General features: G+C 36.9%; 1 protein-coding gene across 2 annotated transcripts in view; it reads right to left on the reverse strand.

Annotated features, from left to right (window-relative positions):
- The window catches only part of CDKAL1 (CDK5 regulatory subunit associated protein 1 like 1), a 379,738-nt gene that overhangs the window by 199,595 nt on the left and 153,175 nt on the right, over positions 1 to 26,968 (reverse strand). For both annotated transcript variants that reach the window (XM_036400051.2, XM_036400056.1), the window contains exon 9: positions 8,491 to 8,594. In XM_036400051.2, coding sequence (XP_036255944.1) covers positions 8,491 to 8,594 — 104 coding nt within the window. The remainder of the gene's footprint in view (positions 1 to 8,490; positions 8,595 to 26,968) is intronic.

The raw sequence follows: 26,968 nt of genomic DNA on the forward strand, positions 1-26,968 counted from the left end.
TCAAGCAAACATCAGATTGATGAGCTCTTCTGAAGAAGCCACAAATGAGTCAAACATTCTGTTAAAAAGCATGAAGACTAGAGTGTGTTTCAACCCTCTCTCTTCCCCTTCCCCAGTTAAGCTGGAACAGGTATCTCTCCTGTCCTTGGAAGATGAGAGAAGACACCCCAGAGTGTCCAATATTACAGAAGTTCTGTAGGACCTTTTCTCATCCCAAAAGCAAGCTAAACTGGCCTAGGAAGGAGCAGCTGTGTGATGAGAGAGAGAAGCTTGGGCTGATTACTAAATCTGGTTTCCCAGACATCCGTCCAGTCCTTTGCTCCAAACGATAATTCCATTAGGATACTGCAGAATTGTGGTACTTCCACTATGTCAGCATCTGGGAAGATTCAGCTTATATCAGTTACTAATGTCACCCTGTGAGGTTTCTAAAAACACATTCAGTTTTACCCCAGGTCAGTCCCCCAGCCTGATTCACACAAGGAACACTCTCCCAGCTACAAAGCAAGTGGCCTGAGGAAATTATGAAAAAAACAAGGCGCAAAGGGAGGCTGGATGGAGGAGGAAAGGCAGGGGAAGAGACGGCCCAGAAATGCTCCTTCTACTTGCAGTGGTTGCTGAAAGTACAGCTGAAACTATAACCTAAGGCTGAAGATCAAGTAATATTTTGAATTGTTTACATCTCTGCTTTGGCTCTTTTCTATTACACTTTTATTTCACACAAAAATAAAATACACCTTTTTTCATAACAATCAAAATTAAACAGGCTGGCTGTCATTCAAGGATTTTAACACACAAATGCAAATATTTGAGTAGGAAAATAAAATGGAATAAGAAGACTGAATTACATATAGCAAATGTGACCAAAAATTGGGGGTTTTTTCTGCTGAAGAAAAAAAAATACAACCTTCATCAGACAGACTTTTCTGGCTCTTGAAACTGCCAAAGCTAAGAGATTAGTGGAGTCTTATTGTCTCTAGGATTTTTAGTCAGGCATGCAAAGTAAGCATTCCTGTATTCAATTTATAATCCTTATTTCCAACACTGGAAGGTACAACAATCCATGCATAGTCAAAAGACTTCATAAAAAAGGCGCATTACTAGAATAGGTTGGATAGAGACAAAAAGGTTATCTGGTCATGCTATCAGACACTTTGGCAACAGTTTCAATTTATCTGGCAAGTTAGCTTCTGGACAATCCCTATGTACTTCTGGCAACACATAGAGAACAGCATCCTAAAGCAGCAATTGTCCCGATTTTCAAAAAATATGCCTTTTATTTCATGTTACAGCATTAATATGCTTTATGTGTTGGAACAGATAACCATGATATGATAAACATTTCAAGGCATCCAAATAATCTATTTAAAGCTATTCAAGCTTATAATAATCCCCACAGAGGAGAAAATACTACTTTCAGGAACACAAGGCAGCCCATGGAGAATTTGATTAAAATCTTTATGGAAACAAGATTTTTTGCAAATTCTAGGGTGACAGCTCCTCATTAAATGAATGACCACTCCTTGTGCATTATCTTCTTTCCAGTCTTCACTAAACCACAAACTTTGCTCTGTCTTCCCACACAAGATCTGAGACAACGCCATGGTTGTCTCAAATAAAATGACCAACCACCTATTATCCTGAATGCAGTCATGTGTTATTCTGCTTCAGTTGTTTACACTGCTACATTACAAGCTCTTTGGGGCCACATTTTTTTTTATCAGGTACACAATACTTACACAATAAAATCCCAATTATACAAATAGCAATGAGTGACAAAGTGGTTTTCCTTTAAAGTGAACAGCCCAATTACAGCTCTGCAGGTTATGCTGCGTACTTGCAAAAGCTATTGTGATTAATTTTTGTTTCTTAATTGAGGCATGGGCATGATTTTTTGGCAAATTAACTCTTATGGCATGATTGCTCCACAAGGCTGTTTGACAGGACTAAATCCTATAGGAGTTGTGGAAGAAGGCATTGGCACATGGAGCAAAAGAGAAAGAGGTTTCCCTTCCTCATTTCTGATGCCTAGTATCACAGTAGACTTGGCAGCAAGGGAAAAAAACATCATGCATAAAACCAAACTGAGGTATGGGAGCATGCCTACAAAATCTAACAGGCAAAATCAAGTGAGTCTCCACAAAACCCATTTGAACCAAGAAAAAAATAAAATTAAATTAAATTTAAAAAAAATTTAAAAAAGGTCACCTAGGGCAAAGTATCTGATCTGCCACACTAAGGCACAAAGGGCTCCATAACTTATTAGTAAGTTTTTCTAGTTTCTAAACTTGTCAGGAATAACATGTTTTCCCAAATGTAATTCTTGCAAATAATTTGATGATCTTAACTAGAAGTATCAATTAAAGTTTGACAGAGTTATAAGGAAATGGAAGCAAGATTATATTACTGAAAGTACTTGGCAACCATGAAATTAGAAGATGCCATGTTCTACACCCTTAATGAAAATATTAACAACATATTAAACTAAATCTGAGCCTTCTGCTGATTCTTAGTGTTTCTGTGAAAAACAGTGGCATGTTGTGAATCCCAGAATCCTTTGTGGCCAGAGGGCACAGAGATGATCAGTATGTTTAATATTTTGATGACAACATCAAACATACTGCAAGTGCACTGCAGAGTGATCAGCCTTTGGCAACAGATCTTGAAAACACTGAATTTATTCTGCATGAGTCTATCACCCAGCATGTGCAATGGGTTTGAAGCATTCTGACAGCAGTGGACTGACTGCACACACAACACACTACAAATGCACAAGAATGGCTACATGGCTTTTGGCTCACAGTCAGCTCACATCTGGCCATCTCAGAAGGAAGCTTCAATGTTAACTGCAAAAGGCCAAGTAAAAACAAAAGAAAAACATGCAGAGAATAATTATATTTTTAAATGCAACAATTTTTAATAAAATAAACTATTAGCATAAAATCCACACAGAATTTTCACAGTACTTAATTGTCATAATAAAATGAATGGAGGAATTTATTTAAAGCATGTTAATAAGGGTGTTGTCCAAATGCCTCTTCAACACTGACCAGGTCAGGGCATTGAACACCACTGCAGGAACCCTGTTCCAGGGCTTGAGTGCCCTTCTGGTAAAGAAATATTTCCTCATGTGAAGTCCAAACCTCCCCTGAGGGACACAGCTTTGAGCCATTCCCATGTGTCCTGACATTGGATGCCATAGAAAAGGGATCAGCACTGTTCTCTCTGCCTTTGCTTCTCAAAAAGCTGGAGAGAGCAATGAGGAAAAAACCTAGACACCAATAATTTAATGTAATTGCCACTACATTTCTGAGTAAAATTTAAAATAATGCAAAGGAATCTTTTATGCAACAGGACCTCAGAAGACAACAGAAATAACAGTAACATAGTGGTCAACATGACTGTGTAAAATAATGTACCAAGAAGACAACAGGGAATTTCCTTCAGAGCCAAGAAGAAAGTTCACTAAACTAATATGCTTACTCAAAAATAGCTGGAAAGTATCTCCAATATTGCAATTTACTACTGAAAATATATTTTTATCTGTTAAAATATCTCTTTGCTATATGATATTGGTTATATGTGTTTGTATATGTTACACAGTAGTTTTCACATACTTGGAGATGCTGCTTCTATTCACTACTGATGGATTACAACATCTAAAAAAATAAAATAAAAAATACATGTGGACAACGAAAACTAATTAATAATGCTATCCCATCTAAGTATGAAATGACAAGCTGGTACAAAAATATTTATCTTGGCTTAAGTATTCTGTGCATTAGCAAAGTCAGCAGTAAAAAAGCTTGAAACATTCATCAGACAAAAAATGATACAGAAAGAACTTTAATAAACCTTAGAATAACAATGAAAAAACCCTAGCTCAAAAAAACCTATAGCCATACTCAAAAAGCACAGCAAAACAAAGACAGGTTTTTTTATCAAAGTGTCTTAAATACAGCAGCCCAAGCTCTCTGAAACACAATTTCAAATTACGAAAATAATTCAGGAGCAATGTTCAAGTCTACATTCCCTGGAAGTCAGTAAAAAGGCTGACAGAAAAGATTGGTTGTAGACAAACAGTCACCATTCTCCTCCCTCCTCTCTCTCTCTAGGTCAGACTGCAGACACAAGTTCTCTCTCTATAGTGTTAGTTTCTACTCTGGAAAGACCCTGAGTGCACAGCCCAGGTTCCACCTGGATAACTGGACACCCAGTCTCTGTCAGTGTGTTCAGAGACAAAAACCACTACCAAGAGTGTGGCCCAAGCATCCTGGTTTGGGGTACTGTTTCTGCTAACCAATGGGAAACTCAAACATTGCCAATACTTCATATTTGTCCTTTCATGACTGCCAGCTGCCCTGAAATCATACAGAGGATTTACTGGTAGCTGTGCAGGGGCAAAACAGCTACTAGGAATAAAGCAGAATGTCTTGACAGTACCTCATCAGAACTGCTGAAACCAAAGATCCTCAGCAAAGCTCACAGTCATCTGAAAACCTCCAGAAACCAATCACATCATATAAAATCAATCCTTATCATCACCCATAAACACCTGTTTATGGCAAATTTGTCGAGAGAAAAATATTTAACACTAATCTCTTTTAAACTCTCAACACTCTGAGGTCTACCAGATTAGGGATAATTGCTAAAGACAACTAATGAAACTCAAGACTCAAGAATCTTAGTTTTGGTATTCCCTGCTTTGCAATGCTACATGTTGTCCAAGATTTCTAACAGAAGTGCTATTCAGAGCTCCACACCACTCATGCCAGTGAACCATCATGCTAATAATGGAATAAAAATAAGTGATATTTTGCCACTACAATTACCCATCCAGAAGCAATTGTTCCACATAGTTTGAAGAACACTGTTTCCTGACAAGACTGACTTTCATCTGAGCACCCCGACCGCTACCATAAAGTAAGCTAATGTAGTAGTTAATTATAAAATGTATATTTAACAGCAGTATATTCCCTGCCATCTGCAACAGACATGCAATGCTTAAGAAGTATAGTTTTGAAGTGGACATACAAAAGATTTTCATTCTAAACTAGAATGAATAACAGCTAATTCCATAAAAAATATTTATATTTTTAACTTAGTTTGCTGAATGAGCCAAAATTGCTTGCAATATAAAGTATTGTCTTTGCCCAGAAAGCCTCTCACAATATGTAGGCTTTTTATAATAATGAAAGCCCCACTCAAGGAAAAAAATCAATTTTGAGTCCTGCAATTTAGCCAAAGCCATCCCAGGACGCCACTGCACACAATATTCAAAGTTCAGGCTTGTTTAACTTTTGTGTCTCCTTGGAATACTGTTCACTAATGGCAGCTCCCCCAGCCTTCCACTTTATATACTAAGCAAAACCACATTGTTATACATAAATTTGCTTTGCCCAGGAAAGAAAGAGCCCTCTCATAACTGTAAATGTGATCCCCTAAAACACAGCACTGAACATGACACAGCACATTTTGAAAAAAACTTACTAATAAATTGATGACACAAAGAAAGCGCTGTACAATCAGCTGTAGAAAAACACTGCATAAACAACCTAACAGTAGACATTTGTTCTCCACTCAAAGACCACTTTACTGTATTTCACAATACTTTTTCTTTTACTAGCTTTCTTACAGAACTCTGCTATATATTCTGATTTGACATGGCTGTTCATGTAAAAAAATTAAACTACCACTTACTAACAATTGAAGTTCAGAGAAAAACACATTAAAGTTAAAATATGAAAAAATTCAACAAACTACTTGCAACTTGAGATAGATTATTTTCTTAATGAAATTTTGTGAAATATTCAAGTTCATGTGACGTGTAACTTCAAAACTATTATGGAGGTCAGAGAGGAAACATAAACCATGCAAAAGTATGCAAAACCCCCTCAATTTCAGTACACCTCAGTACTGAACACTTAGTCCACGGCATTATGAAAGTATGCAGCGTGTGCTAGAAATCTACAACAGTTTTTGTGCACATCACATTGAATTCAAGATATTAAAATAATATACAAAAAGAAAACCAGCTTATTTCAGAGGCTGAAAAAGTACAAGAATTAGGCTAATATTTGTTCAATCATGGTGAATTTCAGCAATCTCTTTTCAATCAGTTTTCAAAGTGGAAAAACTTTTCATGGCACATCTGTACCTCCCTGTTTTTAACTAGAGCTTCAGCAATATATCTTCTGTGAAAACAGAAGTGATTGTTGAAAAGATTGTGGCTCAATAACTCAGCAAAAATTGAATAATGGCTTTGAATTGCTAAAATCTTTCACTGGATTGATGAAGATTCTGCAGCCCACAGCTGCAGCAAGCTGGCAGTAATAAATTCTCCATGCACTGCAAACTAAGGATCTGACTATTTCATCCATTTCTAAGTATGTGAAAGCTGGAGGCAAAGCCATTTTACAACTGAATAAATACTTGCTTCTTTCCTTATGGCCTCTAACAGAGGTAGTAGTGTAAGGCCAAACAAGAATAGAACTCCCTGGAGATGCCTGCTGTGAGGAACGTCATAGCATTTCTTCAAGAAATTTCAAAACAATAGCTTAAGGGCAACTTTTTCCATTAGAAATCAAATTATTTTGAAAGAGTCAATATTTATAATAAAGGCCACAGTACAACACATGAATTGAATTACTCATTTTTCAATCCAAATGTACAATACTCAAGTTCAAAATACTTTCCAAAATTTCACATTCATTGTCTGCAAAGACAAACAAAACTTGAGTTTTCTTTCTTGTTATGCCAAGCAAATACATCTTTATGCTAATACAATGTGGAATTTATGGTATATAAGTACAATTAGAACAGACAAGTTTGGGGTTTTTTCTTTCCACACATGCCATAAATCTAAATAAAATTTAGATAGTTAACTTAAACAAGGTCATAATCCTTGCTTATTACCAATCTTATCTTTGTCATACTTTCCTGAAGAATAGTCCAAAGTTTCTTTAGAGCAGCTATACAGTGCTGAGTAACACTTCTTATGCTACTTATAAATGGCAGCTTCACTCCTGCTCAGTAACTACTTGCCAATTTCAAAATCATCTGTTTTATATTACTGAAAACTCCTAGCTTTCTGAAAAATGTTTCCTGAGCTGCTTCTCCACCAAAATAACAAGCGTATTTATGTATCCTGTATTTCAGTTATTGATTATTTCACAGTATGTATATAGGTTTTAGAAACTTATCCTACTAAACCAAGAAATCTGATATGACAGGATTCTTCTCAGACAATCCTAGCAGCCAATCCAATGCACAACAATAAGAACATTAATTCTACAAACCTAAGCAATAAGAAAAAATTAGTGGAAATCACGGATGAGCTTCACAGAAGAAAAGAGAGGTACTTGGCTTTTCACAAAAGTGAAAGGAAAGGGCATTTTCAATTTTAAGCAAGAACCTTCTGTGTGCATAATGTAGAACTTAGAATTTGTGAATATGGGCTTTGCTTAGGAAAAAGGGTTTCCTTGCATACAACTGATAGGAATAGACAAAAGTTTATCACTGGCCTAAGTAAGGTTCATTATGGATCCCTAAATAAGGATAGATTCAAAAAAACTTTCAATTATTGGAGACTTCTTACTAGAACATTTGCAACTCTCAGAGCCATAAGTGAAGCCCAGAGGATGTACTGTCTGCATCCACAGAGGATGTGACATCAAATGTTGCATTTACTCCTTTTGATGCAAAGTATTCCATACAAAGATGAAGGAGCTGCTACACCAGAATTACCGGAGTGTTTTCAATGTACATTTCAGTCCTCCAAAATGGTACACAAACAGAACAAACATCACCTGTGCCTTCACAATGAATACTGGCATAATTTGAAATCTGTATTTTTGAAACACAGGTAAAATTTAGATATAAAGAACAAATACTAAGATACAATAAAGCTATCATTGCTAACATACATGCAAGAGCTTTAGGCAGATACTGGCCCCAGATAGTGTACTGCAGGAAAAACTTAGTATTTGATTGAATCCATGTGACACTACAGATATCCTACTGAAGTTAAAAGCTGATAAGCTTTGTATGGGTCTCAGAAACACCCCAGAATGTCTCCACTAAATCAACTATCAGCAAAAGCAATGTATTGCTGAATAGGATTTAAGAATCCTTGGGAGGCTCATTAAATTTTCATAGCTGAATGAAAAAGGTTTCCACCACCTTCTTTAAGAAATTAGAGATACAGTAAAATGAACAAATTTTACCATTTCCACATCACCTCCAAAAGATCCACGCACAGAAATTCACTTGAAGAATACAAAATCAAAATAAAATACTTCTTAAAAGACTGCATTTTGCAAATAGTGGTGTACACCATAACAAAAGCATGGCTTTCTACCACAAAGACACCACGAGACACAGCTGTGACTATTAATAACAGAGTCATATTGTGCCCCAATCATTATGTGTGAAGGTAAGCCCAGATACGCTTCAGTGGCTGACTGTTATTGTAGGGATAAAATTCCTTACCTTGAAAAGACTGCTTGGCTCTGTCCACCAGTTCTTCAATAGGATAACTTGCTAGATCTCCTCTGGCATGCTTAGTTTTACAGTAGGTACATGCATTGAGACACCTGTTCAAAAAATGAAAATACTCAGTTTCTAGCCGGGAAAGCCTTTATAGGCACAGCTGTATTTATTAAGTACCTCTGGAAAAATGAGTTTTTATATCTATGACCAGAAAAGAGTAATATTTTGTTTTTAAATCAATGGAATACTTCTTAAAGTATCTTTCACATCTATATGAAAGTTTGAAAAACAATCAGTGGGAACCACAAACAAAACTAAGAGTAGCAATTTAAAAATTTTTAGAAAGGTATAATCAGGTTAATAATTTTTTCATTACTAAAGATCAATTTCCAGGTTTCCGATCCCTCTATTACATAAGAAATCCAACCTGAACCAGAAAGTAAATGAAAAAAGTCCCAAAAGGCTGAAAGTAGATTTTTAAAAGTGCATATACTTGAAAAGACATTTCAATTCATTTTTTAAACTTTACTTTGGCTTGTATAAATAGAACAAACAATGTAATGAAGACAGAATCACCAACTAGAAAAGAGAGTTTGGCACAAAAGACTGCAAAACTAATGAAAACTCCTACAAGAAAATGAAGAAATAATGTGATTGCTTTTAATTTACCTGACAATATACTAAAGGCAGACTTATTCAGAGTACAAGGATGGAAAGACCAAAACAAACAAAAACTACCTCTCACTGTAAACCTGTTGTGCTTTTCTTCCCTTCTCCCCTTTTTAGAGCTGATATTGCTCTAGGTTTCTTCGGGTTAAAGCATTTAAAACTACGCCCTAAAAACCTCACAGACCCCAAAAAACTCTTTAAATATTTCTGTTGTTCATGCTTACTTGAAGACCATAAATTCTGTCCAGGCCACAGCTTCATAAAATCATACAATCTTTAAGGCTGGAAGAGACCTCCAAGATCATCAAGTCCAACATTTGACTGATCACCACTGCATCAAATAAACCACAGCACTAAGTGCTACATTCATCTCCTGAACACTTCCAAGAATGGTGACTTAACCACTTCCCAGGGCAACCTGTTTCAATGCCTGGCCACACTTTCAGTGAAGATGCTCTTCCTCATGTCCATCTTCAACCTCCCCTGACACAACTTGAGGCCATTTCCTCTTGCCCTGTCACTGGTTTCCTGGCAAGCGATCCCCACCAGGCTACACCCTCCTTTCAGGCATCTCTAGAAGGTGATAAGGTCTCCCCTGAACCTCCTTTTCTCCAGGCTAAACACTCCCAGCTCCCTCAACTGCTCCACATCAGATTTGTGCTCCTGATCCTTCCCCAGTTCTGTTTCCCTTCCCTTCCCACTCCAGCCCCTCAATCTCCTCCTTGCAGTGAGAGGCCCACAGCTGAGCAGAGGATTAGAGGTGCGGCCTCACCAGTGCTGAGTACAGAGGGACAATCACTGCCCTGCTCCTGCCAGCCACACTATTGCTGACACAGGCCAGGATGCCATTGGCCTTTTGGCCACCTGGGCACTGCTGGCTCACGTCAGCCACCGTGAACCAGCATCCCCAGGTGCTTTTCCACAGGACAGCGTTCTGTCCACTCTTCCCCCAGTCTGTAGCACTGCAAGGGGTTGCTGCAATCCAAGTGCAGGACCCAGCATTTGGTCTTTGAAATTCCTAATGTGGGCCTTGACCCATCAACCCAGCCTGTTCAGCTCCCTCTGCAGACCCTTCCTACCCTCCAGCAGATCTACACCCCAGCCCAACTTCAGTGTCATCTGCAGACTTACTGAGGATGCACCTGATCCCCTCATCAATAGAGATATTTAACAGGACAGGAAAACATTTAGGTACCAGAAAAGGCAAATGTTCCAACTATAGCATAGTTGGAACTAATACCAGAGAACTTTCAAAACAATACTGGAAAGGCAAATATAGTACAGGGCGGGTTTTGATGAAGTCACCAGCTCCAAGATTGTGTTCACTACTTGGATGTATCTTGTCTTCTATTAGGATGTCTGGCATGTACATGACTAGCTGATTAGTGCTTTGCAAACTCCAAAGGTTTTTCTTCACAAAGACTCCACTCACATGTTAGTTCTGCTGCTTTTGCATAAGAAAGGGTTCAGGAAGGGCAGAACACTGCCCAGAACATTTGTACAGCTGCCCTCCTGCCACTGCACATTCCCTCAGCCCCAAGACTTTCTCCATTCAACAGAATCCTAAGTTCTAGGAGAACATTTAGGTAGTTTGTGATTCTCTCTGGATATGTATATTATTTGTTGTGCCTACCAGACCAAAACATCAGATTTTAGCATTCACTCCAGATCACAAAATTAAAATATACTGCTTAACAGCAGCAATCAGACTGTTCTATTAACTAAAAATATATATGAAAAAGGTTGCCAGTAAAATATCCAACTGGCTATTAAAAATAGAAAAAATCCCTAAATCTGAATCTTTACAACCTGTTCCAAAAAAGTGACCAATTGCCACCCAAAGACAACTTATTCATCAGATGTATCTCACCTTTCTTCTGCAAATCAAAAGCCTTTCATTGCACAGGATCTGAAGCATGTGTAAAAGGTATGACTTGAAATCAAGAAAGTGTAAGCAGATAATTGGTTTATACTTTGTCTGTGTAACTATGTAGCAAATGAAAATATTTTTCTTCTAGGTCACTGTCATCTAAACTTTGCCATGAATGGCTTTCCCTCAAAGCCCATGGGTACTTCTTCCTCTCCATGGTCCCGCTATGCAAAACATGTCTCCTTCCTTTTTTTTTCTTTTCTTGATTTTCTTTTTTGTTAGTTTGTTTTTAAAGCACAACTCTCCATTCAAGCCAACACTTCATTTCTAAGCATGCTCCTATCCTGACATACCCCTGTCACACTCCTCTTCCTCTACATCATTTATTCAGCAAACCAGCCTTTTTCCACACAGCTACACGGAGAAAAAGCATTACAGATCAGTCAAGGAAACATAAAATCAGTTTCAGAACAAATATGTCTGCCCTTTTGGAACTAAAACACAAAAGGTGTGATATTATGTACTAACCTTTGTACTATACTAACCTTTGTTTTCTCCAAGAAAATAAAATTGCCTGCTATTTTGTCAAACTTCTCAGGTGAAGAAGAAATTCTACTACAACTATCCTGCCCCTTGAACAGCAGGTTACTTTAATGCTGGCTTTTTCACTCACAGAAGAGAATACTGTCAGCCATCAGTAAAAAAGGGATGCACCAAGATTTTTTTCTCTTGGGATAAAGTAAATTTATTGGGCTCAAATTGAAGCTCAGATTTGGAAAAAAACAACAACAAATGAGAAAAATGAAACAACAACTTCTATAATTTCCTTAAATCTGCAAATTCTGCCTTAAGAGTTGCCTCAAGGCAACAAAAAACTTTATCACAAATTTTTTGTTGCTTTGAACTGTAACCTTGAATGAAAACAATGCTTTTTGTCAACCTTCAGGTGTGTCAAATCATCCTAAGATTGTTAAAAACTGAAATATTAGTAAGTTATTTTAAAAAACTTTTAAACTTACTCCTGTGTAATAGATGTAAAATATAAACTGGTGTTGAGGTACAGTAAAAAGGATAATTTATGCTATATAGATAGAATTTTCCTGTTCCTTATCATGTATGGTGCGTCTATAAAATACACCACATCACCGCTTTCTCTCCTCCCCTCTCCTCATTATTTATGCATAAATCATATACATTCCTTACTATGTATTTTGCTCTATATTTGGGTAGCAGTATTTGAAAAGCTTTACAGCAAAAATAGCAAACACTAGGAGTGTTAAGTACTATGCACCAGTGCCAAATACTGAAATCTTAAATCTGCAAACCTTGAGCATAATTCTCACATCTTCAATCAATGCTCTTGTCCTACAAGACTGCACTACCTGAAAAAATGCAGTAACAGCAGCTCTTCTATGGTACTTCAGTAAACTCTGTCACAAAGAGAGCATGGAAATGTGGAGAAAGAAGCAGCAATAAAGAAGAAGATATTTTCCAAATATTCACAGTATTATTATGATATTTGCCAATATTTTCACAATATTATATTTTCCAAATATTCACTGTAGTATGTGGTATTGCTTCCGAGACATTTACTAGGGTCTTTGAGTACAACTTCAGAGGGTTTGTTGATTTATTTTGGGGTAGGAGCTGAAAGTTGGAACTTGGAGGCAGACTTTTTTCAAGTTTTGCTGTGGTAATTAACTTACTCCTACTATAAAAAAAGAAGTATTGGACATGTCTAAATAATTTAGTTTTTTCTTTTTTTTTGGTACTTAGAGATGAGAAAACAAAACCAGAAAGAGACAGGCTTAGATGTAATATACAAAAGGATCAGTTTTAGAAAGCAAGCTAAAGGAGACAAAACTTCTATATCCTGTTTGTATTATATTTGTTAATAACAACTTGTATAAGGAGATAATCTTTTGGAATACAGCTGACCAACAAAAGGATGCAGATTTAAACTACTTGTAAAAATGCTGAACTGATCACTTTTCATAGATATAAGAATTACCAATTCTTGAAAATAGAAATTTAAACCAAACCATAAGTATAATCAAGGATCTGTAGTGGTTTCTTCCCTAGTAAGCCAGCCTCCTCTCCAAGTTTCCAGCATAACAAATTACTCATATGTCCATGCTGCCACATACTCAGACCACAATCAAGTGGAAAAAGGCTTTTGGGAACTCTGAGAATCTGAGCACTGCCTCTTACTAGGTGGCACCCACCCCCAAGTGGATCACCTAAAACCAACATCTCCTTAAAAACCAGCCTTTACCACAGCTCTAGCTCACATACACAGGACTACACAGCCAAGAAGCCAGTACTTGCAAGAGTGTATCTGCTTTGTGTTAAACTGGGAGCATTCTTGAAGCATTTATAGCTGGTTTGTAAATGTTAGTTTGTATTAATGCAGGTCATAGCTTTTTTTTTTTTTTTTTGCACAAAGAAATCAGACACTTATAGAAAATAATTAATGATCATTGTGTTTGCAATTGCCAATGTTTGGCTAAATTTTAGAGTAATTCCAGAATAAAAAACACCAAATCATGATTTTCCAACAAACTAAATTGATTAAGGTACTTTGAATTGTTAATCAGTTATGTGCCCAATACACAGAACTATTCACAGCAAGATAAAATATTATCCACAGATAAATTACAACAATGTGGCTAATTAAAACACTTTTCAAACACATTACCAAACTGAGCATCATCAACATTTTGGTAAAATGCCTAAAATTTTCTTATAGACATAGGTAACAGTGGTCTTTACAATGTTTAGGTAGTACATGCTCATGTTTTGCATTATACTAACCTGACTCTTCATTTTCAAAACAGCAATATTCTTCATAAAACATGCACTTAACATGAAAGGCTCCCCCTTACAGATGGAACTAATTATGAGTAAGAATGCTTATGACACAGCAGACAAATAAAGACTTCCCTTCAGTGGGACTAATCAGTGGATTTCAGCAGCAGACAAGCATAAGAGTGCAGACACGAGGAAAAAATGCTGGTTCCTCTTAATAGGACTTATGCCACTAAGTTTAGTCAAGACAAGATTCCACCCTCAGATAGGAAAAATATAAAATATCTTTCATTCAAGGATCAGAAAACAGTTCAATTACAGTGTGTGATGAGCCATTAGTGTGTGTGTCATTCAAATTGAAAGTGACTGATCAAGACCACACATCTGTGAGCAAGATGGGAAAGCTGAATGCTGCAATGAGATATATATATATATATACACATATATATATATAAAATATGATAGAAGATCTCTGCTACTCTGCAGGTGGTTAGTCTTGGGGAAGTGTTCCCTCAATAGCTGGAATAATCTGGTAAAATCCTGCTTGCTCCTGAGGTGGTGTACCAAAGTGGCAATTTGCATAAAATCATTAATCACAATTCAGACTAAACACTAATATTTGCCATCATGAGATCTGACTAACTTTACATGTTCAAAATTTTATGAAGCTTGCCCTGTTTTAAAAAAACAAAAGAAAAAATTCTGCCAGTATTGCAGTGCCACTGACCCCCCTGGCACATTACATCAGTACAAACATGGAAAGATTGCTCATCACTGCCCCCCATACCATTTCTTTGCACCTACCACCAGACTTCCTCAGGTGGTCTCAATAGCTCCAGGCCAAGAATATTTTGTATTAAAACTATGGTTTTCCTGAAAGGAGAATATCATTTGCTTGCTTCAAAATACAGGTTAGAGAAGAGATTTATGCTTTTAAAAGATATTTCTACAGTTTCTATCAAATGTCATTTTGACAAAAACATTCTGTAGTGTGAATACAGAGAAAACTCCCTTTGCAGGCTTGACTGAGCAAAAGAAATACACAAAATACCTACTGCCAGCAGGTGAAAAGATGGATACTAGTCACAAATTATTCATCAAAAGCTAGTAGAGTTCTACAAATGTTTTTCTGCTTAGAATACCAAGTTTTGAAAACCTAACAACACTGACACTATACTTATAGCAAATATCATATTATATTTGTAGAATTAAATGCCAGTAATACTTCTTTGCATTCTACCTCTATGAAATCTACTTTTACTTCCAAAATATCTAAATTCCCTCAAGCATAACTGTAATGGATCGGGGGAAAAAATTGTTCACAGGAAAATTTAAAAAAAAAAAAAAAAGGCATGCCCAATCTGCCTGACTTGTTTTCAGGAAACTGTTCTTTTGCTTGAAGTTTGCACATTTTACAATAAAGCTTTTCAACCCACAATGGCAGGGAGTATAACTTCCTGACAAGTATTTGGGGTATGGGAGGTTGTTTTCACTTTCACAAAATATTCAAGATTTAAAATACCTTTGAAACAGCAGCAAGCAATTTCTCATAAAGGCTAATTAGTCTAAGCAGCAAACCACATTATTACAGAAATACTGCTTCTGGTATCCCAGCTTGTTCAGACTGAGCTTGGACACCAGCCACAGGTACACACACACACTTGAGGTTACAACATTTTCGATATGATAAGAACAGGACTTGTCTGAACTTATCTTTGTAGCCAAGTATTTTAGAGATATGCTGTGATAAAAGTTCTCTGAAAGTGCAATGCCAGCCTACAAAGTCTCTCAAAAGAGTTCTAGCAGAAAATAATATGACGCTTCAAGCAATACTATACAACACATGGGACTGCACACACTTTTCTCAAAGTAGGATGCCACCATGAGATGCTGTTTTTTAAATCTGCTACTCATGCCATGTTCAGCAAAGTGGCAAGGAAATGCATTAAATTTTCCTCTTCTAAAGATATTGGAAGCCAGTGTTTTATTTGGTAATGTCTCACTAGTTACTAATCAAAAGGAATTTGGAGAGAAGGAGCTCCATTGGTTTGATAAGCCATAATATGATTCAATTTCGTACTTTAAATATTTGCGTTTTCTGAAACTGAATTCCTACAGTCAAGTGCAGGTGATTCAAAGGTCACAGCTGTGTAGTTATATCACTTACATTCACCTTGCTCACTTCAAGGTCAATGATTTAAAACCAAGTACATTAATGGCACTTTTCAGTGTTTGTCTAATGAACTTCTTGATTAGTTACTCTGGCCACACAGTTTTGCAACTGAATTAATATATTAAGGCATTCTAAATTGATATTAAAAGACAAAATGTCCCACTGCTAAGGTACGCACATGTGTACTCCCCATCCTGACCCAAAACAGTGCTTGATGCTTACTGGAAACTGCAATGGTTTTGTTTGTTGGGTTTTTTTTTTTCAATTCAAACTAAAGCCCTATGATTCACAGAGACATAACTTATTTTAGAAGTATTTCCAAATAGCTTCGTGGCTATGTAGAAATCAGTTTTGGGGGCAGATCAAGACAGGCATTAATATCAAGAAAGCAACTCAGCTAAAACAGCACAGGTAGATAAATGAGGTTCTGTGGTTGCATGGAGCAGAAAATGCCATGGCATTCTAACTACAAGTCATCAATTCTTTCAGCACTTCATAAACAGCAATAATATTTAGAAGATAATGACTCCTGGTCTTAGTCAAACAGTAGTAACGAAGGGGGTAGAAATGAAGAGCTATGGCAGAAGAATCTCAGAAAAAAGATACTTTCTTAGAAATCTGCTCACAGCTAATCCCAGAGACACAGCAGCAGAACAGCCCAACATCACTTTATCATGAGGAACTGCTACTCTCAGATCCCTCCTAATGAACAGCAGTGGCTGAAAAATGACCCCTGAGAACAGGATTCTTGGAGACTTGCTTTAATTTATAAAGTTCCAGAGGGCTGTGATTTGACAACTGCCTTAGTATTTAAAGCAACAAACAGTGTAATTGTATTTAAAATACTCTACTGGGGGGCAGATGACTTAGCAAAACTTACAGAGAATGTGCTGCAAAACATATTTGGGTTAGTAATGAACAATTTCCAAAGCTTTTAAAAATCAAGCTTTCAAAGGTTTTAATGACATACTACTGTTTCAATTAAAATTGTGAATTTTAGGGGCGTGGGTGTGTATAATGAGCACATTTAAAGTCCTGTTTCAGGAATGAAGCGTTTCAGCAGATCTGTATGATTGGAAGAAGGCTAAAGGGAGTCAAATGTCCTTCTATAATCAATCCACTTGATTTACCATGCATCTTCATAACATTAGCAGCTCCTGAACCAACCCCACAGAAAACATGGCTGAAAAGTAGACCACTGCCTGTGACAAGAGCTATTGTTTTTACTTCCTGAATGGGTTTTGGGACAGACCCTTTTAGAGTGGTGAAATCTCACAGGAAACATTAGGCTGCCGTTAATTCTGTAACATACAGCAGGTACCACACAGATTCTTGGGATAAAAGGTATTGTTTTTGTACTGGTCAAAACATCCTGAGGGGAAAAAAAAAAGTCACATTTCAGCAGCACTAAAACTACCAGGCTTAATTTAGACTTTATCTGAGATTGCCATCAGACTAATTTCCAAAAAAGCATTTGTAAAATGTCTGTGGGAAACTGGATCTGAATTGTCTGGGTAAAATAATGGAAGTAACTGCATAATAAAAACAAACTCACCAATTATAACTTAAGTCAAAGTTATATATTGCTTATATAGCTTGAGTTATAAGATATCAATATAACCTGAATATATCTATCTATTTTACATATCTATATATCTATCTATATATCTTTTATATATCTGTGGAACCTGATATCAATATAACCTGAATGATAGCCTTTTATACCTAAATAACCTGATATAAATACCTTTTTATACAATATAGTGACTAGTATACAGTTAACTAGTTGCTTAATGTTGAATAGACAAAAAAAAAAAGAAAAAACCTCACCAGGTGGATAGCTTTAGATAAAGATAAGTATAGTACTAATGAAAAATTGCAAGTGCAAAGCCAATCAGACAGAAAATTAAGAATTTAGACCAGTTAAGACCAGACAGACCAAGGAACACTGTAACTGCACATGCTCCAAAGACAAAGTTGAAAAGTTCAGATCTACGAAGACCTTGGAAGCCTTCATCAAAGACCCCTGACAACCCCCAAATTGGGCAGATGCAAGTGCAGTGCGAAAGAACTAATAACCATGAGATCATGCAATGTAAATTAGTTCTGGAGCCTACATGATGATGGTGTAGTGACATAGTGACACTAAACAATACCTACTGTACAAATATACCAGAGCACTTGACAAAGGTGGGTGAGTTAGGAGGAGATATCCCCCTCACCACCAGCACTGCAGTCAACAAATACCTGCTCTGTAGACATCACTCTATGGGGATTTATTTCCAGCCTATCTTTCAGGCATCACTAGAAGCCCTTCCCAATGACTGCACGGACACAAAGCTTTCTGTCCCAAAACATCCTACTGGTTGTGGTAGCAGTAGGACTGTTAGAAACTCCAATGTGGACAAGGATCTAAGCAATTAATACTATGCCGTTGCTCCTAAATGTCATTTCTATCTTGCAATAAAATGGTTAGTCCTGCTGGGAAATAAAAGCATCTGTGCAGAGGTAGATACATACATGCTTCAAATACATACCCCTCCCTATGTATTACTTTGTCAATGTAAAATCAAAGAAGACCACGTATTTCAACACTAATTGCCAATCCTAAATCACAGATTTCCCAAACAATTTAATGAACTGATTTAAACAGATTTTCTTATAAGATGCATGGACTGATTTCTTTTAAAAACAGAAATTTAAACCAGGGCCCTTATATGTTTGCCTTTAAGAGTCTCCAAAGGGATTTTTCAAAAGCAAATTAATCTCCTTTTTGCACAGTTACAGAGCTGAGTCAGTCAGACCATGGACATAACTTTCTTAACAAAGAGTTATGAATTATTTTATTTTCATTATTTTGTAACGTTATTCTTTGAATGTATTTAATATTTAACATAAAATGTATGTTTTGCAGACTTTAAAACTAATGACAGTGCAGAACACCAGGAAAACTGTAGTTTTTCAATACTAATGATCATCAACTTCTCCATCTGCTTTACTACTCTAAAATTCTCCCATTCTAATAATTCCTCAAATCTTTTATTCTACTTTCTGCGTTTTTTTTCCCTGCCATTTTCTTAAGTTGTTCATCTTGTCTTGCATTTGGTGACCTGTAGGGCTGTAACTCTCCTGCAGTGTCCTCTCATCCCAGTGACTGGAATGGTCTGACATTCTTCCAAGCTAGTTGGCCAGTGTTTGTATGCTTTGATTTCCTCTTTAACTACTCAAGCCTGTGGTGAGCCTGAAACTTTTCCAGTTCAATTGCTGCCAGCTCTGACAGAAACCATAATTTGCTAGCTTTTTTTTTTTTTTTTAAAGCACTAAGATGGACAACGAGCTTTAGACTTTAATATGACTTTTTTTTTTTTGCCTTGTCACTTCCATTGCAATTCAGACAGTTACGGTCAGTCATTTAAAAGAAAATCAGAAAGACCATTACTAAAGCACTTAATGCATAAATCAGAGCATTAAAAACAGGCCACAGAACCTCTTGGGGATTCAGGGTCTAAACAGCCTTCTAGACATTACAGGCTGGAAAATACACAAGAGGCAGCCCTAGTCATCCAAAGCAAGACTTAACAATAAAAAGGAATGGACAGACAAAACACAAAGTAGCTCAGCAATTCAGTTGTTTACAGGCCTTAGTCAATACTCAAATGGCAGCTTTTTTCACATTTCCACATCTCCATCTGGCTACAACATTATCTTTGCAATGGCTGACTTGAACTATTTTTTCAGCTTCAACCAAGTTCTTTAAAAGACCCAGCCTTTTGGATGATAGGGAGTTTTGCAGGATGTGCCTATGGGCTGCTGAACAAGACCCAACAAGTTGATGGATTCCCACAGAACACAGACCAGTTACTTCCCTGCAAGAATGCTTTCACAAATATGGTTGATGACGTACTACAAGACACTTATGTGCTTTTCTAGACATGGGTTAAATAGACATTTTCCTCAAGAGGCTGAGCTGTCCGAAGACACAAACTGACCTTGCCTTCTACAAAGAGGTGGTGACTAACCCTGTGGGATGGGGAAGACTGGAGATGTCGTGAGACTTGATATTTTTCATGTTTTTTACTTGCAAGGCTCCTCTAGAATCTGTAAAGTCAAAATTCTGTGATATGGATTGAATAGGTGTTCATTAGAGTGGGTTAAAAATGGGCTGGACTCTTGGGATGTGGTGAGCAGTGCAAAGTCTAACTGGTGATGTGTTCTTCAGGGACTGACTGATGCTGGGGACACTCCAATCTCCCAACTTTATTAGCAATAGAGGTGAAGGGATGTAATATATCTGCAGCAAATCTAAAAGTGGAGCTGGGAGGATTACTTCACATGCTGGAAGGCGGGTTTGCTGTTCAGAGGGACATCAATAGCCTGGGGAAAGGGGCTAAGGGGGAACCTCATGAAGAAAACTGGTTTGTTCCTTGTTGGAATGAGGAGCTCTTACTGCTGTCTACAAAGGGATGATGGGAGCATACAGTGAAGGCACAGCCAGGCTGTTGTTGGAGGTTCGAGGTCTCAGGATTAGAAGCATTGGATGCAAGTTGTAAAACAGGAAAATACCATCAGACCAAAGAAAGTATTATACCATGAGAGCCATCAAGTATTGGAACAAGCTGCACCACAGCTGATCTCATCTCTCTGAGGCCCTGAAACCCAACAAGAACACTCCTCCTCCCTAGAGACCAAGGACTTCTGCTGCTCCAGGTTTAGGTTTGTGTCCACATGTATGAGTGTGAGCAGATGTGTGCCCATAATTTAGTTTCCTGAATGGAGGAGTATATTTGTGCCTCTCCATATTCCTTTGAAATGTTCATATCAACCCAAAATGTAAATAAGTCTTACCAAAAACAAAAGGTTAAATTTATCAGTTTTGTTGTGAGTTACATTTGGCTGTATTTTAACTTCTGAATTCACTCAACTTGAATTCACCCTAAAATCCTAAACTCTCTTCTACCAACACACCTTTACCACACATAAAAGTGGGGGGGGGGGGGGGTGGAATGGACCTGATTGCATTAAATTGATTGTAAACTGTATAAACAAAAAAGAAAAGCCCCCAATGAGCAGATGTGCAGTAAGCTGTTTGTGTGTGTTCATGTCTAAGGCAGTTTATTCAAACTATAGAATCAAACTTTCCAGTCTCACAAGACTGGAGATAGGTCTCTATCTCTTAGCTTTGCTTCACAGAGGAGCATTCATCCCTTTGGAAAATAAAGCCATTCAGTTCCTCTAGACCAAAATAAAAAAGCCATTTTATTTACTGAGTATTTATGTATTGCTCTCATAATTTTACTTCAAAAGAGAACTTTACTTTTCCCCACATATTGTTCGCATAAGAAAATAATTGAGCATACAGTATTCAACAACATTCATAAAATATTCCACGTGTACATAAGACATCATAAATCCTAAACTCCTAAAGAAAGAAGAGCAGGAGGACAGCAGAGACCAGAGTTTTAAGTGGATATAGGTAGAGCAATATTACCTTTGAGAACTAACTAGCAGTAAGTGCCATTTAAAAGAACATACATAAATCAAACTGAAAGGAAGTAGGTTATAAATTAGATGTAAGGTGGAAATTCTCCACTGTCAGGTTGGTGGTGCACTGAAACAGGGAAGTTCTGGATGCTCCATACCCTGAATTGTTCAAGGCCAGGTTGGATGGGCTTTTGAGCAACCTGGTCTAGGGGAAGGTGTCCCTGGGGATGGCAGGGGGGTTGGATCGAGGCAATCCTTAAGGCTCTTCCAACCCAAACCATTCTGTGATTGTGACTCTCTGTTTTAACTGACTTTTGTTTTATTAAGAGGTATAGCTTCACTCCTATATTTGACTTTAATACTACACTCAAGGTAACAAAACACTCAAACACTCAAAAATACATAAGCTGCTGGAATGAACAAGCAAGGCCTAGTTTAAGCTTAATGATGAAAATTCCTATTATAGTCTCTGCAGTAAGTTCAGCAGCTGTCTGAACCACAAAGAATGATTGTGTTACATACCAGCAGCTTAAAAAGTGTCTGCAGCAGCCTGACTTGCAGCACAGCTGCAGGGGTTGTATACTGAGTGTGTTAGTGAAACATTTACAGGAGAAAGGAACCTACAATAAACAAGCTTGTACAAGCTTGTTTGAGGCTTTCCCATACACATATCTCTAAACTTGGAGTACATTCCCTGTTCCCACCAAAAAAAAAAAAAGCTGGATTAAGATTTTAACATGTCTAAAAAACACTTCTGAGACCAGCTGCAGATATAGGAAGACACCCTGCAAACCTAGCAACTGCAGACACAAGCCAACAAGCACAACACTATCATACTCCTCCTGTTCAAGCAAAATGGCCAAGCCGAGAGAAGACATCACTTCTAACTCTTGAGTCAGGATCAAAGGTTATTTACATGGTTATAGAGTGCTTGGTGATCACACAAGCTGAGCTGTCCTAAAGATGTAGATACTTCCTTAAATAGTTTAACTTCTACTAATATTTTCTCTCTATTGCACAAAACTGTTCTTTAGACTAGTCCTAGTCTAGTCCTAAATGGTAAATTAAAAACAGTATCTCAAAATTTATTACATTTCATTTTACTGAAGAATTATAATATAGCTAAAGCAAAAGACAAAAGATTCAACATGTATTTGACTAGTAATAAATCACTACACTATTTTACCCATACTTAAAATTTTAAATAGTAACTGATACAGTTTTGTAAAGGAAAAAGACATTTTAGAAAATTAGCTAAAAACCATAACTTGCAGACAAAAACCCTCTCCCATCTGCACCAATAATAAAGGGAGTTCTTCTTTAAGCTCTTTAACAAATGATCTAAACCAAACTGTTAGAAAAGAGGAATGTGAATGACTAAACAAACCCTTCAGTAAACATTCCCCAGCTGCAGTTTTCAGCCTAATACCAAGTTAAAATGTGGAGACTCCATCTACCTTCTGCAAAACTTCAGAAACAAAGCAACATTATATGACATACATGACTCACAAGCCATAGTCAGTGCAAACAAAAAACACTAGACATTTATCTCATAAAAGCAAAAAAGACACCAGGACTGGCACCAGTCTGCAACGCAAGAAAGAGCATGTGATACTCAGACACTTGTGTATTAGTTTAAAAATAAGCTAGATAAGCATGTGATGAGTGACAATTTTGTACTTGACCTTTGCTTTAATAGCTCCTTTTCAAAAAATCCACACAGACATCAACAAAACTCCTAAAAAAATAAGAGCTAAAACCTTACATTTCATCCAGGGTGTTGAAAATAGTCCTTAAAACCAAAATTCTACATAGAAAAATAAAAAACCCATATATTTGAAGGACAAATTCAGAAAAAAATGTTTTTTCTTTAAAAAGCATTGAGGTCTTGTTGTAAATCAAACTGATGAAATGTATATTTCCAGTGGGAATATTTCATTCTGCCTAGCAGGCAAGGAATTTGGAAATAAAAGTTCCTCCTTCCTGAGGCTGACCAGGCCTACAGGATTGCACAGGAAATTCTTTTAAGTCAGGAAATGAGGATGCATTCTGCATGGGACAAGAAACCCTTACTTTAGGGTACTACTTTCTGAAGTGTGAAACCACAAAATTTACCCCTGGAGTAAGGGTCTCCACCAGCATTAAGCAAACTCATTATGCATAGTGTTTGTATCTAAATCCTCATGAGTTTTTCTGTTGCTGTTTATATTTATTTAAAATATCCCAGAATCACGGAGTGGTTGAGGTGGGAAGGGACCTCTGGAGATCATCTGGTGCAAGCCCTCACTGCTCAAAGCAGCAGCAACCAGAGAAGGTCCAGACAGCTTTTGATTATCCCTAAGGATGGACACTCCACAACCTCTGGGCAATCTCTGCCAGAGCTCAATCACCTCCACTGTAAAAGAAGCTTTTCCTTATGTTTAAATAAAATTTCTTATATTTCAATTTGTGCCTCCTGGTTCTTGTTCTGTCCCTGGAGAGTACTAAGAACAGCCTTAAAAATGTGGTTTGCCCATTTAAACTGAAGGTAAGGAGATGCATGGCACAGAGTTTCATATTTTAGGCCTAACCTCACAGTTAGTTTTGTGTTTTACCTAAATATATATGATGCTGTCAGTGGTGATATTCAGTTTCAAAAGCAAAGCTGTTAACCACACTCCAAGCAGCACAACACATTCTTTTAGGCTTCTTTCTTCACTTTCATCTAGTGTATTCAAGATACAGAGTAAAGACTTAAGAGTCCCCAACCACTCCTGATATAGACTAAGAATCTCCCTAAAAATGGGCAACCAACAGTAATTCTGAAAAGAGGAATTAATCATTACAATTAATCATCAAAAGAGGTAAAAAATTTTAAAAATGCATTTTCATTTACCACCACCCATCCAAGAGCAACTGTTCTTTATCCGGAAGTCAAAACCAAATATGGCAACATCAGAGAAATTTTCTCACTGCTTCGAACAAGCCAGACAACTAAACCCCATTTGTAAGGATAAAGCCTGTTTTAACTAACACTGACACAATCCCACCAACAAGCACTCTGGTTTCTTGACTCCTTGGGAATGATATGCAAACAGGAAAGCACCAGCTTTCAGACTTGCAGCAGTGTCTGCAAGAAAGGACATTAACGAGAATCACACACAAAGTTCCACTTTCATCATGCCAGGACAATTTCTTTTGCATTCACATTCTTACTACACAGGACAAGATGAGTCCCTGAAGATGTAAATAAGACAAAGGAAAAAAGAACAGATTAAACAGAGGTCTAAAGAGCTGTCTCCTTCTCATGATGATATACATGACTTAATGCTACACTGCTAACTATAACTGTCAAATTTAGGCTCATTCCATATGGACCTTTCATGTCTGGAAAGATGGTTTATGCAAACACAAGTCAGGAGCTCCATCGAACACCTGACATACTGATGTAAACTTTTGCTTTGGGGAGCTTCATCTACCAATACACTTCATGGGGATAGAGAAAAACATCTGATCCTCATTTTCTAGACACAGTAGTTGGGGAGCACTTGACTGAAGCCTTCTGTACATCTTGCTATACATCAGAGCAGAAGGGAATACAGAACAGTTGTACAAGCCTCACTCCACACTCCTCAGCAGAACTAGCATGCTGAAATAAGTTATACAACTACCTTCTACTATAGTCTAAATAGCGATCCAAGATCTCATTTTACCACCTTTTTTTTTCCTCTCAATTGAGTCTGGTCTTAAGGAAAACAAGGATGACAACTTGAACAAGGGAACTAATGGGTGATCTCTGTCAAGAGAGAAGGAGCATGTGAAAGACGTTCTCTAGTCAGGGAATTATCCAGTTCAGTTAATCCCAAACACAACTATTAATAGTTGGGGTGGAACCAACTCCAGGCACTTCTCAAATCTTCACTTCTGCATTTGTATTTCTCTATTTGAAAAAAAGCCCAAACATCTTCTAGGTAAAACCCCAAACAAATGTGGTTTTCCACACCCTCCCATAATTAGTATCCAGTTGACAGAGAAAGAAATTACCTTTTGTGGGCCCTGACATTTTAAGTCCCCCTGAATTAGCACAGTACTGTTGCACAGAGCTCGGCAGCAAAGGAGTCCAGAAACATCTCAGCATTTTCCATCATCTGCTGAGTACCCTGAGTTTCTAAAGGAGCAACTTGCCCAGAAAGAGATGATCCAGAGGGGACCTCAAACTCAGGAAATCAATCTCATTCGTACTAATAGATGGTTAGTGAAAAAACACATGTGATTTATTAGATATGATTCATCTTGGTTCGGTAGAAAAAAAATTTTAAACTAGTCAAAAGAAAATTTAAAGCAAATATTTCAAAGGGTTTTTGTTAAGACTCCTCATTGGAAAAAAAAATTTGTGCATCCACAAAAATCTACCATTTATTGCCTAAATTGCACAAATGGAGATGGGGACCCTTCAAGTGCCTCCTTTAAACTTATTTATCCTTGGTGTAAACACTAAGTCTCCTAACATGCATCTTGCAGTAAAAGCAAAAGGAGAAGAAATCCAGAAATCTGCACTAAGTATCTTACATTTTTTTGGTAACTGAAGCACAAATAAAACTATTACTCAATTCAGTGTAACTTGTTTTTGCAATCAGGAATTTGATTTTTTCAAGAATTTTTTCAAGAAGAAGAATACAGAAAATACACAGATTTTGAGACTCTCAGTAAAATTAACAGATCAAGAAATAAGAGAGATAATGTAAATTACCTAAAAAATAAGGATCATGTAATCTAAAAATTCACAGCTTATTTGAACTTTAGCATAAATATCAGAATTAAAGGGTGTTAATTTTTTTTTACTTTTCCATATAAATAGGTCATATAAAGATACTATTCCACACAAAACATTTGATATAATATCAATAATCTTGGAACAGGTTACATTGGATTTTATGCCACCTATTATCTTCGAAGCACAATCTCAATACTTAACTTTTCATTTATTATTTGCTTGGATTTTTTTAAAAGCACCTTTCCTTCAGTGATTTTGCTCTTATGTTCCATACTGATTAACCACAGTTTAAATGCCCTATTCCTCCGTATTTTTCAAATCTTACATGTCAATGAGATTATACATACATGTCAATGAGATTATCATAAACACATGCTTTTGTGTACTTGATAGGTAATGCAAAATATTTTTTTTTTTTATTTTAAGCTCATAAATTTTGTTCATGGAAAATTCTTTTTCTATTAAATTTCTCTCTAGGTCAAGTCTAAGAACAAATTGAAGACATTTCCCAAATCTGATTCTTATTTTTACACCTCTTTTAACACATTTCCCTTTCAGGTCTCCAAAAAAAAATCAACCTTGACCTGAAAGGGCACAAGAGGCACTTCAGTCAGACACTTTGACAAGATGTTTTCATTTTTGGTGATGTTTAAGATGTCATACGGATGCCAGCAAAATAAGTTGGTTTTATTATTAGGCAACTAAAAGTTACCTGCTTCTGCTG

This window comes from Molothrus ater, chromosome 1, assembly GCF_012460135.2.
Source record: "Molothrus ater isolate BHLD 08-10-18 breed brown headed cowbird chromosome 1, BPBGC_Mater_1.1, whole genome shotgun sequence".
Taxonomy (NCBI): domain Eukaryota; kingdom Metazoa; phylum Chordata; class Aves; order Passeriformes; family Icteridae; genus Molothrus; species Molothrus ater.